Source organism: Lytechinus variegatus, chromosome 3 (assembly GCF_018143015.1).
Source record: "Lytechinus variegatus isolate NC3 chromosome 3, Lvar_3.0, whole genome shotgun sequence".
Classification (NCBI taxonomy): Eukaryota; Metazoa; Echinodermata; class Echinoidea; order Temnopleuroida; family Toxopneustidae; genus Lytechinus; species Lytechinus variegatus.
In genome coordinates, this window is record NC_054742.1 from 27,618,792 (window position 1) to 27,637,029 (window position 18,238).

At 35.6% G+C, this 18,238-nt stretch overlaps 1 protein-coding gene across 2 annotated transcripts in view; it reads right to left on the reverse strand.

Moving 5' to 3' along the window:
• Positions 1-1,007: 1,007 nt before the first annotated feature.
• LOC121410674 (WD repeat-containing protein 49-like) overlaps positions 1,008-18,238 on the reverse strand; it is a 45,000-nt gene continuing 27,769 nt past the window's right edge. Inside the window, exons 18-31 of one of the 2 annotated variants that reach the window (XM_041602910.1) lie at positions 17,983-18,147; positions 17,535-17,650; positions 16,948-17,020; positions 15,927-16,094; positions 14,963-15,145; positions 13,899-14,061; positions 11,248-11,382; positions 8,677-8,828; positions 7,951-8,013; positions 6,868-7,003; positions 6,007-6,125; positions 5,220-5,255; positions 2,354-2,492; positions 1,008-1,992 (exon numbers count right to left, since the gene is read on the reverse strand). In XM_041602910.1, the coding sequence (XP_041458844.1) occupies positions 1,715-1,992; positions 2,354-2,492; positions 5,220-5,255; positions 6,007-6,125; positions 6,868-7,003; positions 7,951-8,013; positions 8,677-8,828; positions 11,248-11,382; positions 13,899-14,061; positions 14,963-15,145; positions 15,927-16,094; positions 16,948-17,020; positions 17,535-17,650; positions 17,983-18,147 (1,926 nt within the window). In that variant the 3' untranslated portion in view covers positions 1,008-1,714. The remainder of the gene's footprint in view (positions 1,993-2,353; positions 2,493-5,219; positions 5,256-6,006; positions 6,126-6,867; positions 7,004-7,950; positions 8,014-8,676; positions 8,829-11,247; positions 11,383-13,898; positions 14,062-14,962; positions 15,146-15,926; positions 16,095-16,947; positions 17,021-17,534; positions 17,651-17,982; positions 18,148-18,238) is intronic. The other variant, XM_041602911.1, reaches the window with a different exon arrangement.

Below are 18,238 nucleotides of genomic sequence, written 5' to 3' on the forward strand. Positions count from 1 at the left end.
ACATCACTTACCTATTGCATTAAAGTTTGATTGTCATTAGCTCATACATACTCCCCCAAGCTTTGATTACCTCACTACCATGGAGTTGTTCCTTCACTCTTACACACTTAATATTTAATTTTTAAATCAAATCTTTCTGCTTACGGTTATTTTCAATATTTTCCACCTTTTCATCAGATTGAGTTGTCATCCATATTGATCATAAAGCATCCATCTCAATTTTTTTTTAATCTATTATGATCTCCACATTGATACATTGCTTCTGATGATCACATTTGTTAGGAGAAATGTTTATTTAAAATGTAAACTAAAATCAAGAGAGCTTCCCCAGATTAATATTTATGTGTAGCACAGATTGATTGTAATTCATTCATAAGTGCAATTTTCCTGATAGCGCATAATGACATGTTAAGTTCATGATTTTCACTTAAATAAAACATTGGTTCTCCAAACTCTAACATGTTAATACATGCAGTAAGTTACAAAAAGTGTATCAAAATACAAGAAAGTTTCTTCCATAATTCTGAAGTCATTACAGTGTGCTTCCCAATGTTCAAATTATTAAAGAACATTTCTCATTCCATTACTTAATAACCATTCATGACAGTAAGTTAAGGTACAATTTAAAAAGTCTGACATCCCTTTCATAAACCCAATTATGCGGCTAATAGCAGCATAAGTTGGTTGTAAAATTGGAGGACAAGAGTAATCCGCATTATTTTGATTTGTTTATGAAAGCATTTCCAAATAATGCGGATAATTGCCATGGTGCGGTCACAAGGTCACCCTTTTCCAACACAACCGCATCAGAGGGGGCGTGTCCAGTTGTCATGATGATTATCCGCCTTTTTCAGGACGAGCGCTCGTAAAAATAATGCGGCTTATTTTTGGAGTTTGTGAACGCAATTTTTATTGAATTATCCGCATTACTCTTAGGCAGCTAATTGGAGGATAGGTTTATGAAAAGGGTATGAGTTACATATTGCCTCAGTTTTTGTGTGGAAATGATGCTTAATTCTTTATTACTTCTAACTTCCAATCCTCTAATCTCCATAAACAAAACCAAGGTGGTTCGAGGAAAACTGAGTTATACATGTTTACAAAGCCCCTGATGCAATTTTTATGAAGTTGCCTAACCCAATAGGTAAAACATCTGCCTGTTAAGGGTTAGAATCCTTCCATTATAAAGATCAAAGTCCACAAAGTGGGTGAAAAGTATTCCTCGCATTATGTAGACAAAATATTTATTACCATGAAAACACTCAATTTCATGGAAAGGAATCAAAGAATGATGTAAATGAATTGGCGAGCCATCATCTATTCTTCTCAATAAGCCATTGGACTTTAAATACAGAGTGCTGTTTCAAAAAGAACTGCATGTGACTTACATGTGACAAGTCATTCTTACAGATCTCCAATGTGCACATGAATAATAAAACATGCTCTCATTGATGAATTGAATACATGGCATTATATGGTCACCCAGCATTGTTTGTTCAATGCAGTAAAGCAGTATATGTCGAATGCAACTGTGAATTACGGGCAATTCTCAGTCACATGCAACTCTAAGAAATGCCTTTTATGAGTAGCAAATTTGAAAAGAATGCACTCTGGACTCCATAATAAGGAAGGCCAATGTTAAATTGTGTCTCAATTTTAAAAATGTTCAAAATTGATTCAGTGTGTGTTCTAATAAAAGCAAGACCTTATTCCCTCAAGTTGCGTTCCCGTTGCTCTGGTTCTGGGCTTGCTTCTCAGCACTCCTCTTCCTTACAATCTCCTGGAGTGGAGAAAGTCTGAATGGTCGTGGATTTTTCTGTCCTACACTGGTGGTAGAAGACAGTGCATTCCACACCCTGCTGCTACTTCTTTTGGTCTTTGAGTGGGAGTTCTGTCCCTCAAGGAGGAAGCGATGTCTTAGTTTCATCTCGGCTTCATGATCCAGGATGTACTTGGGGAAAAGGGAACGCTCATCAAATCTTTGCTTTAGTTCTGGTCAAATCAAGATAATACAAGAATATATGAAAAGCAAATGAAGAGGGAATGTGCCAACAAAGACATTTGGGAAGAAGAAAGTATAGATTGACCTCTTAATTTCAGTCGGGCAATTAAAAACAAATGAATGCTAATATATTTCACGTAGGGGGATATCTTTGATTTGGGAGATCCTGCCCATATCAAAATGCTCAATGTTTGAATGTTTCCTATGCCTCAAAATCAAGTATAAACTTGAGAAGTGGGAACCGGAGTTAATAATGACACTAATTAGCACCACTCCAGAAGAAAAAAAGTAAACCCTTTGCCTCTTTCTTGATAATCATTTTCTATAGTTCCTTGGGTAAAGCTGACCTACCTGGGCTTGAATTTTTCTCCAGTTGATTTCTGGCAAGAGCTTCTGCTTCTTCATGAGTCCTGAAGTACTTGTGAGGATGGGAGATGAAATCTGGTTTCTGCAAAGTCCCAACCTTATCAAGTTCAGATACATCAAGAGCCTGAAATATTGAAGAAAAAAAATACAACACTTTCAATTACTAGTAACACTGTAGGCTATTCTATTATTATGGATAAAGTAATCCCTTCAATACTGTACTGTCATCATGCCAACTGCCATTGCCTTAAAGAAAATTACCTCAGGTTTGATTTAGAATAATAACTGATGGTACACTTTGACTTGAACAGAATGTAGTAAACATAACTATGTTTACTCTCACACTATCTGACTTTGGTCTCCCAAACAAAATGAAAACAATTTTCTCAAATTAATTCAATTTACATTCTTTTTTTCAGAGAGATCATTATTAAGGAAGACTAGAAATTATTGCATATTTCATATGAGACTGGTTGACAATGAGAGTAACAAGGCACCTGAGTGGTTTACCAAAGTTGGGTGCAAATTCAGACATGACCTTGCAATCAATTTCAAGTCAATCTTAGGTCTGCAATCACCTTAAGTCTTGTAATTTATGACAATCACAATTAATGATGGTCTACTTCTTGTTACTGAATTATTAATTATGAATTATTTCACTCCAGCTTAAACTAATTAAAGGTAAATGCTAGTTTTGGTAACGATATCAAAATGAGTTCGTACAGAATCCAATGAAATGACCACCAAAGTGTCTGTTTGTATGAATAAAACGCATGTGCCAAAGGATTCTGGAAGAAATTGCGTAATTGCTGAGAAATCAGCAAATAAGCACAGGATTCGGGTAGAGTGTCAGGCCCGACGCCCTAAGCAATAATTAGACATTGTCCCACGTGCGCTTATCTGTGTTGGGGATCATCGGTGTGAACATTTTTCAGCGTAGATTTCAAGATTTCACAAATTCAGTTAATTTAACTGTACCAGATCTAGATCCTCGATGATATACTGACAATTAAGCCTTGTTTTACAGACTTTCTCATGAAATCAGTGTTTACTGCAACTACTGGAATTTCTCTTTAATAACAAGTATATTTCCAATTGATATTCATAATTGATATTTGCAATCTATATTGCAAGCAAGTTTCTTGCAAAACCCTCCTAGTTATTTTGATACAACCTGCACTAGCCCTAACATGGTAACATAATCATAATTTTGATTGAATATAATCTGAAGATTACGGCAAGAACTGTAATAAGATTTTTAGATTTGGTATCAAACTTTCTACACAAGATTAGGGATGGCATATGACTAAAATTAATAGCAAAAAGAGTGTCGGTGATCAATAAAATTAGCAATATAGTTCTTGATCAACATATGTTATTACATGTTTGTTAGTGAATGTTCTCAATGGCACAAATATCATCACTTGATCACTGTTAAAAGTTAAACAGACACATAGAAGGTTGAACATTGTAATAGTACACACGGTGCAGATATAACAATTAAAACCTGCCAAACCTTAATCAACAATATATAAAAGGTGTCAATTAAGGATAACCTTGTGATGATCAGGGTTATTTAGTTAGTAAGCTGGAAATAATTCACCAGACTTTTTCTTCCTGTTTCCTGCATCCTAGCCATTGTTCTACCTTGGCTACTTTAGGGATTACTAAAACAATCAAAACACTAAAAAATTTGGAGAGAGATATTTTGAGAGAGAAACATTCTGTTATCATTATCCACAGGAAGTTACGATGGTATCACATTCACTATGTAAACATTACGACACACAAAAGAGAGATTAAAAAAAAATCAAAGTGAACCATCAACTGTAGCCAATTAAAAGTCAAACAAAATAAACTGATATAAATTTAAAACAGACACTTGAGTAAAAACAATAATTCAAAAGCAACAAGCACAACCCCAAACTGTTTGTTAATTTGCATGCATTTCATTTGTTTTATAACACCTAACAGAACCAAACAATCACTAAACCAAGACAAACATGTTACTATATCTTAAAAATAATAATCTAAAATATCAGAATTCAAATTTCTAAGTTCGGTTCAGTTAAGTGTAAAATTTAGATTGGCATCATAAATACAATGATAGCAATATTGCAAAAACAAAGAAACAATTTTTGGAAGGAAAGCATGGTTACCAAACTAAATCGACCTTCATCAATGTTAAACTATATACCCATACCAAATACACTTTTAGGATATATTTCAATTCATTCTTCAAAATCTGTAATAAAATCACAGCAATTTGTGAATTGAACTTGAATAAAAGATACACAAAAAGATGCTATCATTCCAAACAGTAGGCCTACTGTGTCTGCAGCTTGCAAATATTAAGGTTAGATGTAAACAATAACAAAGGGACATGGACACAAGAGAAACACTGAACAAATGCAGGACAAAGAAACATTAGAATTTTAGAATTGTTCCTTGTATAGCAAAATGGGTAAATATACATATTGACTGAAGTAATAAAACATTCCATTTGATAGTTTATCTCTTATTTCAATTTTGGGAAAATATATGATATGCGTGCATTTCTAATAATATCTCATTTTTATTGACTTATTTCTTAGATCAAGCATGTGATCTTATATATTGAGTGCAAGCCAGAAATTTGAATCTTCAATACAAAACTTGAATTGCTGTGCTATGTACCTTATAGCGTTTTGATTTGTGAATTTTCCTTTTAGCTCTTGAATCAAATCTTCATACCTCTATTTTGCTATACAATGATTAAGCAAAGGATGTTCTGCATAGCTCTATGGTAGTCTCAAAGAGAAGAGAAGGGAAGGTGTGGGGACATGCATATCTAAAGAGGAAAGCTTGTTACCTGTGTCCACATGGGTGGTCTCAGCTTGTCTGTAGACTAGGTGAAGTGGAGGTATATAATATTGTACTTGTACATATCAAATAAGCAATGAAACATGTATACTAATTAAACTAACTAAATCTATGATTACATTAATCATATGACTATGATTGCAAATATTTTGTGTGATTACAAATATATTGAAATTGGTCATTTAGTGCATGTCTATTCTAGCAGATATAGATTGAGAGGAGACATTGTGATGCTATAACACAGGTATAAGGAGCATATTGTGTTCCTTACTATAATGACAAGTTTAATGGGAAACAAGATACACATCATTTTCTATAGTTTCTAAAGTAAAAAGGGAAAGCAAAGACCAATGCTTTTAAAATGTGGCCTTTGGGAAATTCTTTTTTGAATAATTGAATAGAATGTGTTTTCAACACTGCAGCAAACAAACCAAAAAAAATATTTATGTAATGACTTTCAAAATAGAAGTAAATCTTATGATACAGGTTATAGAAAATTAGAGGATCTAACTAATAGCAAATGTTTATGAAATTTCTATCTAATCATGTGTAATAAGAAAACCAGTCAGCCCTCCATGTTATACTCTGATGATTACACTAATTGATTATATACTCTTTGTATTTGATTCAGACAAATAACAGTAAACCTTGGTGTGTTTTGCATATTGTAATTTCATCAACTTTCAATTTTTACAGTGTGAATATCATGACAATCTTTCATTTTACAGTATACTTAATGAAAGTTCTACAATGACAATTAGAAAAAGCAAACTTACTGCATAAGGTCCAGCAGGAGGCTGATTGGTCTTTTCCCATGTAAGGTAAGGAAGATCAGGAATGGTACCAGGTTGTTTCCTTTCTCTTTTGTTCTTTCTGACTTCTTGATACTGTTTGCCTGTGCAGAGAAATGGAATACACCAGTCTTTACCTGTCTTCTTCATAAGTAAAATGATTAATAGATATTATCTGACTTTATTACCCATTTCTTTGTCTACTTAAGAAAGTGTTACTGAATTTTCTTTGTTACATCTTTCTTTCCAAAAAATTTTTTTTATCAAGAGTAGAGGTTTCAAAGTATACAGCATAGGTCAGCTGACTCTGAGCTCAAGTTATTTGGCAAGCAAATTTGATATACATTTGTCACATGCAATCCAGGTGGGTGTGTAATAAAGCTGTTCAAAAGTTAAGAGCGACTTTAAGAACGACTGGTGATAATTTCTTGTGGTAAATGGTATTCACCATTAAATGTTCATTGGCGATGGTTTAGTGTGTTGAAAGGATCACCAGTCATTCTTAAAGTTGCTCTTAACTTACGAACAGCTTTATGAAACTGCCTCCAGGTAAAGAGATTTGGTATCTGGCAGAATTTATTCACTAAAGAAACCACACCACATTTGTAACTATGCCAAAATTGTCAGATTACTACCAAAGTAAAGCAAAATTTGTGCAATATCACAATTCTAAAAAGTAATCAATTTACTGACACGTTAACACAACCATTAACAATACTTGAATAGAATGGATACTGTAAATACATTATGACAATTTATATCAATATTTTTATACTCGTTAAAAGCGTACTGATGCGATAATTTAGGAATAACTAAAGACATTAGGATGATTTTCAATAGTTATACCTAGTCTGGTAGTTTCCCATGTATTGACCTTCTCTAGAGGGTCGAAATTCACATGGACATCTATCTCCATTTCCTCTTCTGATTTCTTGTCTTCAACATCTGTAACATCCTGACTTGATTCGTCATCACTCATTTCCTTTAAAAAAAAGCATATTAAAGGTCAAGTCCACCCCAGAAAAATGTTGATTTGATTCAATAGAGAAAAATCAAACAAGAATAACGATGAAAATTTTTATCAAAATTGGATGTAAAATAAGAAAGTTTTGACATTTTAAAGTTTTGCTTTATTTCCACAAAACAGTTATATGCACAACTCAGCAACACGTAAATGAGAGAGTCGATGATGTCCCTCATTCACTATTTCTTTTGTTTTTTATTGTTTGAGTTATACAACATTTCCATTTTTACAGATTTGACAATAAGGACCAGTTTTACTGAACCATAAAATGTTAGAACAATTGTAATGCCCCATGTTCATATACGAAGAAAACTTATTTCCCCTTCCAATGAGGAAAAAAATTAACATATTTCATATAATATAATACAAAAAAAATAGTGAGTGAGTGACATAATCAGTACCCTCATTTGCATACAGACCAGAATGTGCATATAACTCTCTTGTGAAATTTAGCAAATCTTTTAAATGTCATAACTTTCCTATTTTACATCCAATTTTTATGAAATCTTCAGTGTTATGCTTCTTGGATTATTCTCTATTTGTTCAATGAACTTTTTGTTGGGGTGGACTTAATTGTCCTTTAATTGTCTTACAAATATGATATGAAAGAAAACTAGGATTATTATATGGATACAAATCAACTATCTCCATATAAAAGCCCCCCCCCCACCTGCATCTTATAGAATTGAACAAAAGCATTATCAAGTCATGATTAGACATACTCATTTGCTTTCATAATCACATAATCAAATACTCAATATTCATATTAAGATTTAAAAATTATTACAGTGTTTTACCTCCAATTTCAAACTAAAGATACCAAAGTAATGTAAAATAATACAAACAATTCTTTTCTTTCAATAGTAAAAGAAAATGGAAAGGTAATAGCTTATCAAGTTACTTACATCCATCTCGCTAGGTGTAGGCTCAGGGGGAGGAATGTAAGGCTCAATCTTCCAATGATCCTCCTTCAAAGAAAACAAAACAAACATTATAATCAGCCATAGTGACAATGATCCTCTCAAATGACTGGAAGTTGGAAGTTAAAACAGAGGTTCCAAATTCATACAGACATTTTCTTCCTTTCTATCTCTTTCTTTCTATATATGAAGTTAAATATGTTTTATACCATTAGAATTCAAATTCTGAATAAAATATAACACTTAATCAATTAGTGATATTCATTGTGCTATCCATGCTATTACCAATTTCTACCAAAGATGAGTTTCAATAAGTTTCTCTTTTGTATCCTAGCTAGAAGGAAAAGCCCAATACATCAGAGTTAACTAAAGCGTAATAAAGATGAAGGAAACACAATGGGAGGTAATTACAAGAACTACTTCCTGTCAATACACTTCTCTCCCTATCTCTCCAATATTCCACCCTCTTTTTCTCTCTCTCTGTTTCTGTCTTTCTGTATGTCTTCCTATCCGCCTCCATTTCTCATTCACACTCTATTGCATTCTTCTTTGATGTTATCAGCCTCTAAATTGTCTACTCGATAGACAATGACCTACAAAAAATATGTTATCAGAAAAATAAAAACCATTATGCACTTTCTTTAATCAAACTTTATCAAAACATCAAGATAAATATTAAAAAAAAGTTTAAACATATTGACAATTTCTGACCTGCCCGAAAGTTCCAATGTGGTTGCCATAGATATCAGCAAGCTGAACGCTTGAATCTGCCGAAGCCGAGATGATGAGCCAACGCTCATTGCGTTCACACATACTCAGATGGTTCACCGCATCAGCATGAAGGTGCCAAGATGATAGCATGGCTTAAAGAAAAATAATAGAATTGGTAATTAATGATAATAGGAAATACAATATTAACAAGTGGAATGCCTCTGGCCGTCTCACCTGCATCACACGGTTCAATATAGCAGCAGTGCTGACTTTGAATACTACTCTAACTCGCACAAGATGTTCAGTGATACATGGTTACTCTTATGTCCACTTTTTATGAACTAGACCAATAAACTTACAGAGATATGATGGTTATTCAACAAAAAACCCCAACATGGCCAAAGTTCATTGACCTTACATGACCTTTGACCTTGATCATGTGACCTGAAACTCGCACAGGATGTTCAGTGATACTTGATTACTCTTATGTACAAGTTTCATGAATCAGATCCATAAACTTTCAAAGTTATGATGGTAATTCAACAGATACACCCAATTCGGCCAAAGTTCATTGACCTTTGACCTTGGTCATGTGACCTGAAACGCGCACAGGATGTTCAGTGATACTTGATTACTCTAATGTCCAAGTTTAATGAACTAGACCAATAAACTTTCAAAGTTATGATGGTAATTCAACAGATACCCCCGATTCGGCCAAAGTTCATTGACCCTAAATGACCTTTGACCTTGATCATGAGACCTGAAACTTGCACAAAATGTTCAGTGATTCTTGATTACTATTATGTCCAAGTTTCATGAATCAGATCCATAAACATTCAAAGTTTTGATGGGAATTCAACAGATATCCCCAATTCGGCCAAAGTTCATTGACCCTAAATGACCTTTGACCTTGGTCATGTGACGTGAAACTCATGGAGGATGTTCAGTGATACTTGATTAACCTTATGTCCAAGTTTCATGAACTAGGTCCATATATTTTCTAAGTTATGATGACATTTCAAAAACTTAACCTCAGGTTAAGATTTTGATGTTGACTCCTCCAACATGGTCTAAGTTCATTGACCCTACATGACCTTTGACCGTGGTCATGTGACATGAAACTCTGATAGGATGTTCAGTAATACTTGATTAACCTTATGGCCAAGTTTTATTAACTAGGTCCATATACTTTCTAAGTTATGACGTCATTTCAAAAACTTAACCTCAGGTTAAGATTTGATGTTGACGCCGCCGCCGCCGTTGTTGGAAAAGTGGCGCCTATAGTCTCACTCTGCTTCGCAGGTGAGACAAAAACTACATAGGAATAAAAGAAAACTTAGTAAAACTACAAAATAGTTCTCTACAGTAATCAAGATACTTTTCCAGACAATGTGAAATTGCTGCCATTGCCATGGTTTTAAAATACACCTGTATTCTTAGCTGTCCTCATTTTTCTTCTAATTTACAAGGTTTTAACAGCCTATCAATGGAAATGGTAGAGGCAAAATGATAGAATTATTTATGAAAATTATTAAAGCAAATGAATGTAGGTATACATGTGTTTATCATTATGGAAAAGGGAATATAATTCAATACCTTTGAAGCAGGCACTTTCTCAGCTTACGAAAGAAATGACAATCTTTTTCAAGGGGGGAGGGAGGGGAGGGCAATCAAATATATTGCTGTACACATGCGTTTAATGGGATGTTTTTTTCAGTTTTGGACGTGGGCCCCGCGTGCACTCGTTAAGGGTATAAAAAACCCCGGGAGGGCCACTTCCATTCACAAGTGGATACCATGCGCGACCATGGGGTCTCGAAAAGCACCCTAAACACGTAATTTCCATATTCTGAAAATGCACCCCTTAACAATTATTGGCGTGTGAAACCCTACCCTTAACAAGTATTGGAAACAAAACGATACTCTTAGCAAATATTCCCCGAAATGAACCCCTGAACAAGTACAGGAATGTTTTATTGTTACGGGTCCTTCGGTCGTCGGCTTTACCTTATTTGGTTTAGTACGATCCCACCTTCTACACCTCGCGCAAAACGGACTCTAAACACGAAGTGTTGGGGCAAAAAGGACATCCTTTATAAAACATTTTAATTTTGTTTTATCATCCCCGTAAATTCGACCCTAAACACGTAAATTTCCTACCGAAATAGATACCCTTTTTTTCATTATTTTTGTGTTTTTGACACCCTTATCACGTTACGTACATAACGTGCCCTATCGTGAAAAGGACATCCTTTTTACGTGTTTTTTTGGTCGCGCATGGTATCCACTCGTCAATGTAAGTGGCCCCCCGGGAAAAAACCACTGATTAATGGTTGATTGCGGGGTCAAACGTATTTAGGGTATTTTTTTTTTTAAACTAGTCAAACTTGTTTAGGGGCCAAAATGTGTAAATGAAGCCCGCAAAAAACTTGTTTAGGGGGTTATTTCCCAAACAGAGAAAAACTCATTTAGGGGGTCTCTGAAAATAATTTGGCAGACACATGTGTATAGCAATACATTTAACTCCTCCCCCCCGGCAATCTTTACATTACAGTGCCTAACACCACTCACCGGGAGGCTCAGTCATTAGTCTATCAGGTTTGTGTAGACAGTAGTCTTGAATCTTCCAGACCTTGATAGCCCCCTCGCTGTCTCCAGTTACAAGGTAATGATTGTTGCTGCTCACTGCCATCACAATAGAACCAACTGACAAGAAAGGGAGAATAACATTGTTACCAAAAGTGATATAATAACCCTATTTTCGTAATAAACCTTGATATGATGGAATTTTCTAAATATATCACGACAAATTGGTAGCATGGTAAGAATCATCCAAGACAATTCACCATATTTTCTTTGCATGGATGGCTACATCGATTCATACCACCATCTACCTTGATTCATATTGGAGCTGGGATTACAAGAAATAAAAAGTTGAGTGCCTCTGGCAGTTTCACCTGCATTACGCGATTTAATAGAGCAGCAGTGCTGACTTTAAAAACTACTATAATATAATTATTCACAAAAAACACCATGCATATAATGATACAATACAACGTTCATTGACCCTAAATGACATTTGACCTTGATCATGTGACAAAAGACTTGTCAGTGATACTTCATTACCCCAATGTCCACAATTCATTAACTTAATCCATAAACTTTGAAACTTATGATAGCAATTTAATAATTACCTCCAACATGGCCAACATTCAATGACCTTAATAACCTTTGACCTTGGTCATGTGACCTGATGAAACTCATGCAGGATGTTCAGTGACACTTGATTACTCTTATGTCTAAGTTTTATGAACTAGACCAATACAATTTCAGAGTTATGATGGTAATCCAACAAATACCCCTAAAATGGCCAAAGTTTATTAACCTTTTGTGACCTTTGACCATGGTCATGTGACCTAAAACTCGCACAGGAGGTTCAGTGATATTTGATTACTCTTATGTCCAAGATTTATGAATCAGATCCATACATTTTCAAGGTTATGATGGTAATTCAACAAATACCCCAACTTGGCCAACGTACATTGACCTTGAATCCCAGGTAGGATGTTCAGTAATATTTGATTAGCCTTATGGCCAAGTTTCATGAACTAGGTCCATATACTTTCTAAGTTATGATGACATTTCAAAACTTAAACTTAGTTTAAGATTTCGATATTTACTCCCCAACATGGTCTAAGTTCACTGACCCTAAATGATCTTTGACCTAGGTTATGTGACCTAAAACTTAGGCAGGATCTTTAGTAATACTTGATTAATCTTATGTCCAAGTTTCATGAACTAGGTCCATATACTTTGTAAGTTATGCTGTCATTTTAAAAACTTGACCTTCGGTAAAGATTCTGGTCTCACTCTGCTAAGCAAGTGAGACAAAAAAGTCTTGCATAGTGACTTCATTTGATGAGATAAAAAGCTGGTAATTAGACAGAAAATATCATTCCACCAAAAGAATCTTCTCCAAAATTAGAGATAGAATGTCTTAACATCCCTGAATCAATGTTATTCTATTCCTAAATGATTCCTGAGGACACACAATATCAATCCATTGCCTACATAACATTACGTGAATCCTGTGTTTAAAAAATACCCCACCAGCTTATAACACAGGAACCCCTTTGCCCTGCGTGTTATGTCAATGGGAAGTCAGGTGGGGAATCTGCCCGGGGGGGCCACTTCCATTCACGAGTGGATACCATGCGCGACCATGGGGTCTCGAAAAGCACCCTAAACACGTAATTTCCATATTCTGAAAATGCACCCCTTAACAAGTATTGGCGTGTGAAACCATACCCTTAACAAGTATTGGAAACAAAACGATGCTCTTGGCAAATATTCCCTGAAATGAACCCCTAAACAAGTACAGGAATGTATTATTGTTACGGGTCCTTCGGTGGTCGGCTTTACCTTATGTGGGTTTAGTACGACCCCACCTTCTATACCTCGCGCAAATCGTACTCTAAACACGAACAGTTGGGGCATAACGACATCCTTTATAAAACATTTTAATTTTGTTTTATCATTCCCGCAAATTCGACCCTAAACACGTAATTTTCCTAGCGAAATAGATAGTCTTTTTTCATTATTTTTGTGTTTTTGACACCCTTATCACATTACGTACGTAACGTGCCCTATCGTGAAAAGGACATCCTTTTTACGTGTTTTTTTGGTCGCGCATGGTATCCACTCGTCAATGTAAGTGGCCCCCCCCCGGGGGAATCTGAAACCCCAATTTCAGATTTTGGGAGAGCTTCAATTCTCTCATTTAAACTGGGGTGGGGTTCATTTGACTGCTGATAAGGCCTTGGTGAAAGTCAATGGGAACTCAAGTGGGGTATCGACACCCCATTTTCAGTTTTGGGGGAAAGTTAAGTTTTTCTCGTTTAAACTGGGGTGGGGTCGACTGCAGCTGCTGATAAGAGCTGAACAAACACCTCGCTGGAAACCACAACATCTCTCTCTCCCTCTCTCTGCCTGGCCGTATGAAGGTCACTTCTCCTTGGGGGGAAGGTGGATTATCTGGGAGAGTGTGTGGTTGTTTACTTAAGGATTACCATTCCTGCTGATATCGGGGATGGGGGGCAGTGAAAGAAGCTTGGAATTTGAAATTGGGGTGTCAGAGGAGATCTGTTTTTAAACACAAATTTTCGTAATGAATTTGTATCCCATTGGATGTTCCAGGAATTCACAGGTTAACATTGACATACCATGTTGATGGGCAATGAATTCTGCCATGAGGGCATTCTTGTTGGCATTCCAGAAGCGTACCCAACCATTACCCCCACAGGATACCAGGTTAGCACCTCCGGAAGCAGAGAGGTGCTTCCTTGCTTCTAAGAACAACAGCTGCTTGATCACAAAATTATTCATCTGTAAATATATAGATATAGATAAAAGTATGTCAAAAGGGGGGAAATTCCAATAAAATACAGAGAGAAAGCCAGAGTTGAAAAGAAAAAGAGGTTACAAGTAAGAGAAAGATGGGGGAGCAAGTGGGGAGGGGGGGGTGAAAATAACAAAGAGAAATAATTTTTTACATATGAATACTTACATAGTTGACATGACAAACCCTGATCAGAGTATTATAATAAATCTAAAAGCTTAATCAACTTCTATTGTTAGTTTGATGGTATGATATGGACATAGTAATTGGCACTTGTTCTTGGAAGTGAAGTCTTTTTAAGATATTCTAATATGGATGAGGATAAGTGACTTACAAGGTGGACGGCAGGTGAAAGTTTAGAATGATAAAGATTGATTTGAAACACTCTGGGTTAAACAAAAACCAATCCTTCATCTTAAACTTTAGGTAACATGGTGAAGCAGACTTGAATAATTGTTAAGTAATACTTTTCAGGCCTTGCTAATTTTCTATTGTTATATCTACTTGCAAACTATAAAGAAACTTTTGCTTCTTCTGTTCATTTAAAATCTGATATGGAACCCAAAAGTAACTTAGAAGAGCTCTTTTCAAACTTATACCCTTTTCAGCTAATTGTTAGTCCACACCTGTTACGAAGGGGATCCATGCTAAAGTAAATTTTAGAATCACACAAAAGGGTCTGACCAAATTAGTTTGCGCTATTTTGGGGCAGCTCCTAGAAACCTTAAGATTAGGCCTAGTCCAAACCAGGCACGTACCTGAGATTTACTGAAGGGGAGCAGATCTCAATCTGCACCAAACTATGTGCACTGTTTAAAGCTATTTCATGAGAGCATGTTAAACTGAACTTCAGCTATGCCACTAAGCAAAAGTTTGTTATTAAATTACCTCATCAGATTCACTGCCCTGACTAGATCCTGAGGTGGGTCTTTTGGTAGCCTCAGTTCCCTTCACGCCAAGCCTGGCTGTGCTCACGGATGCTCTGCAGGGATGGTGGGCACTATGAACTGAATGGATACTGCTACGTTGACGGGATACACCTGGTGGTGCTGTGCTTTCATTATGAAGGGACTGCAAGGATATAGAGAGCAAGACTAGATCAATATACAAATAGATAGACAGATAGGTATTTGAAAAGTTAACCACAATATATGAATACATTTACTTGCGCTTGCTGACCTAGCTTTCCTTGAGCCAGCACGTTCATCGGAATCTGACTAGTGCCTGCAGTCCTTGAACCTTGCACCACCACCACCACTTTCAATGTCAGTGCTATTACCAGATACTACAACTACTTCTTCTAACAATAATGAAATTTATAACAAAAATGATAAATTCATCTTTCTCAGATAAAACATTCAGACCATCAATCAAATTGCAAAGGTGAGGTCTACTGTAAAAATATCCCCAAATTAAGCTTAGTGCATTAAGTCCCTTGAGAATATGGTCTCCATGTCACTCTGGAGGAGTCACGTGGAGGAGCCGTGGTGTAGTGGTTCTGACTCTCGCCTTGTAAACAGAGGGTCGTGTGTTCGAATCCCACCACGGTCTGGCATCCTTTGGCAAGGCGTTAATCCACACTTTGCCACTCTCGACCCAGGTGCTAAATGGGTACCCGGTAGGATGTGAAAGTTATTGTAGCTTGTCCAGTACTGTGTGCGCCTCACCGGCGACTGACTGGAATACTCCCTAGGGAGTGGAGGATGTGCTCACGTGTGCGGGAATGACTGATTGAATCTGATGACCGGGGTAATAATATATCTGTAAAGCGCTTACACACGTCGTTCCGATGTATTAAGCCCTATATAAAAAAGCGGATTATTATTATTATTTCACTCTGGTTTCATCTTACCAGCTTGGTCTTCTCTCTGCTCTTTGCCTTCTTGTGGAATCTTTGTTGTAGATGCCTTGATGACACCTCTGACCCTGTATTCCAGATGACAATCTCTCCATCATAACTGCCTGTGGCAAGGGTGTGTGGTGCAATGAAAGCTGCAGCAAGAATGTCATCTTGATGTTCCTACATTGGGGAAAGCTAAACTTTTGAATGTCTGCACTTTGAAACCAGAAAGACATCATTCCCTCTAGATCACATCTAAGCATGATATCTAATGAATTATGAAAATGTGATATAAATATTTTACCTTTATTGAGCAATTAAAACAAAATACATTTTTTAATTCTTTTTTGTTACAGCACCTAGATATAATAGGAAATATTTTTAAAAGGCTATTATTGACATAAAGAAAATACTAATTGAAAACTATGTCAAATTCATTTCAAGTAGAAATACTTTTAAGTTTTTAAGCCTCTCGTGTGACTGTTTGACAATTTCCCTATGCTAGCCTTCCCCTTTTTCAACACTTGGGTAAATAGCCTGACCAGAATACAAGAAAATACATAGTTTAATGTGGTTTAATATCTGTAAAAATAGTAGACTACCATAAATAATTTCCATACCCCTCTACCACCTCTCTACATATCACTTAGAAGACAGCAGTGGGATAATTTTGTAAAATACTGATATTCTGTTTCAAAACGTCTTGCACATTCAATTTTCCCAGAAGAAAAGTAATAAGTAATCACCTTCCTTCAATGCCAATCCATTTTAAATACTTGGCTTGATAGCCTTACTAAAACAAGTGTCAGTCATTAAATAAACTTGAAAACAAATCTTGGTGTTGTAGTATCAGTCGATAATTTTGACAATCAAAATTTAGTTCAATCACTTTCTCATGTATCATTTTTGTGGCAATGATGGCATATATTGGATACATGTATTATTCTTACAAGAGAAAGCATAAAAAAATAGAAATAAGGAATATAAAGACACACAAGTTTAATTTATTTCTTGTTGTTGAATTCCTTCCTACCTTTCCTCCTTTCCATTCAGATGGTTCAACCATATACTGATTAATCTGTTGATTACGAAACAGTGTGATGTACCTGAAGGAAAAATGTGCATAAAACTACATTTAATCACTCTCATTTCATGACTATATTTCAAACAAAATACAATGAATAAATTCAATAAAGTTGTTAATTTACATATACAAACATAGAATTTGCTAGTTAATAGGCTCCTGGTATCTATGCGCATGTTACTAATGAGGACAATACCCACCAGTTTATAGATTACTAATAAGAACTAACCTTATATATTACAGCCCCCCCCCCCCCGACTAAAAAATTGAATCTATATGTCAAACTGAATCAAAATTTAATTTGACATCAGGCACGTATTCCTTATCTACATAATCTAACTTGTAGATTTCACTCCCTAATCATTTCACTTCACAATTATTTTCATCACCGTGCATCATCATTAAAATTATCACCACCACCATCATTATTATAATCATTCATAGAGCCCTTTTTAAACTTGAAAGAAAAAATATCATCGTCTTCTCTACCCCTAATCATCACCACTTTCAGCATCATCACATTATCAAAGCCTCACCTATCCCAGCCAATGACTACAAGACTTCTTTTGAGCACAGCTATCTGAGAGATATCTACTGAATTTCCCATTCCTGCATTCAGTAGATGATGGCAGTGACCATTGAAATCCCATACCTAAAAATAGAAAAGTCATACCAAATATTATAATATAATCATGGTGAAATAAAATCAATATATAGTGTAATCAAGCCAGTTATTTAAAGTTATTCAAACATTTGAACATGAAAAAGGTGGATGATGATTAAACACAGCATCTCTCAATATTTCAAAATGTATTGTGATCCCACAAAGGCTTCACTGTAACTTCAAAAGAATTTGACTGGTGTATGTGAAATTATATTCAATTTCTCACAATTCCCCAATTCACATCATATTACAGCCATATAACCCTGCCAATTAATTCATAAATAGATCAATAGTCATTTTTCATAATATAAAATATGTACCTTGACAGTGCCATCTGAACTTCCTGTGAAAATCCTTGTCTCATTGTGATCAAATGCCAGGCAGGTGATCTCAGCGTTACCATGGCAATTAAGAAACTGCTTGGCTTTCTGTCCCGTGTCTAACATCCATACAATGACTGTAGAGCCATGGCAAGCACTAACCACCTGATAACACACACAGATTAATCAAATTCATTTTCAATCTGAGATTCATTTTATGTTTAGTTATAATGGAAACCAGTCATGAAAATATGAC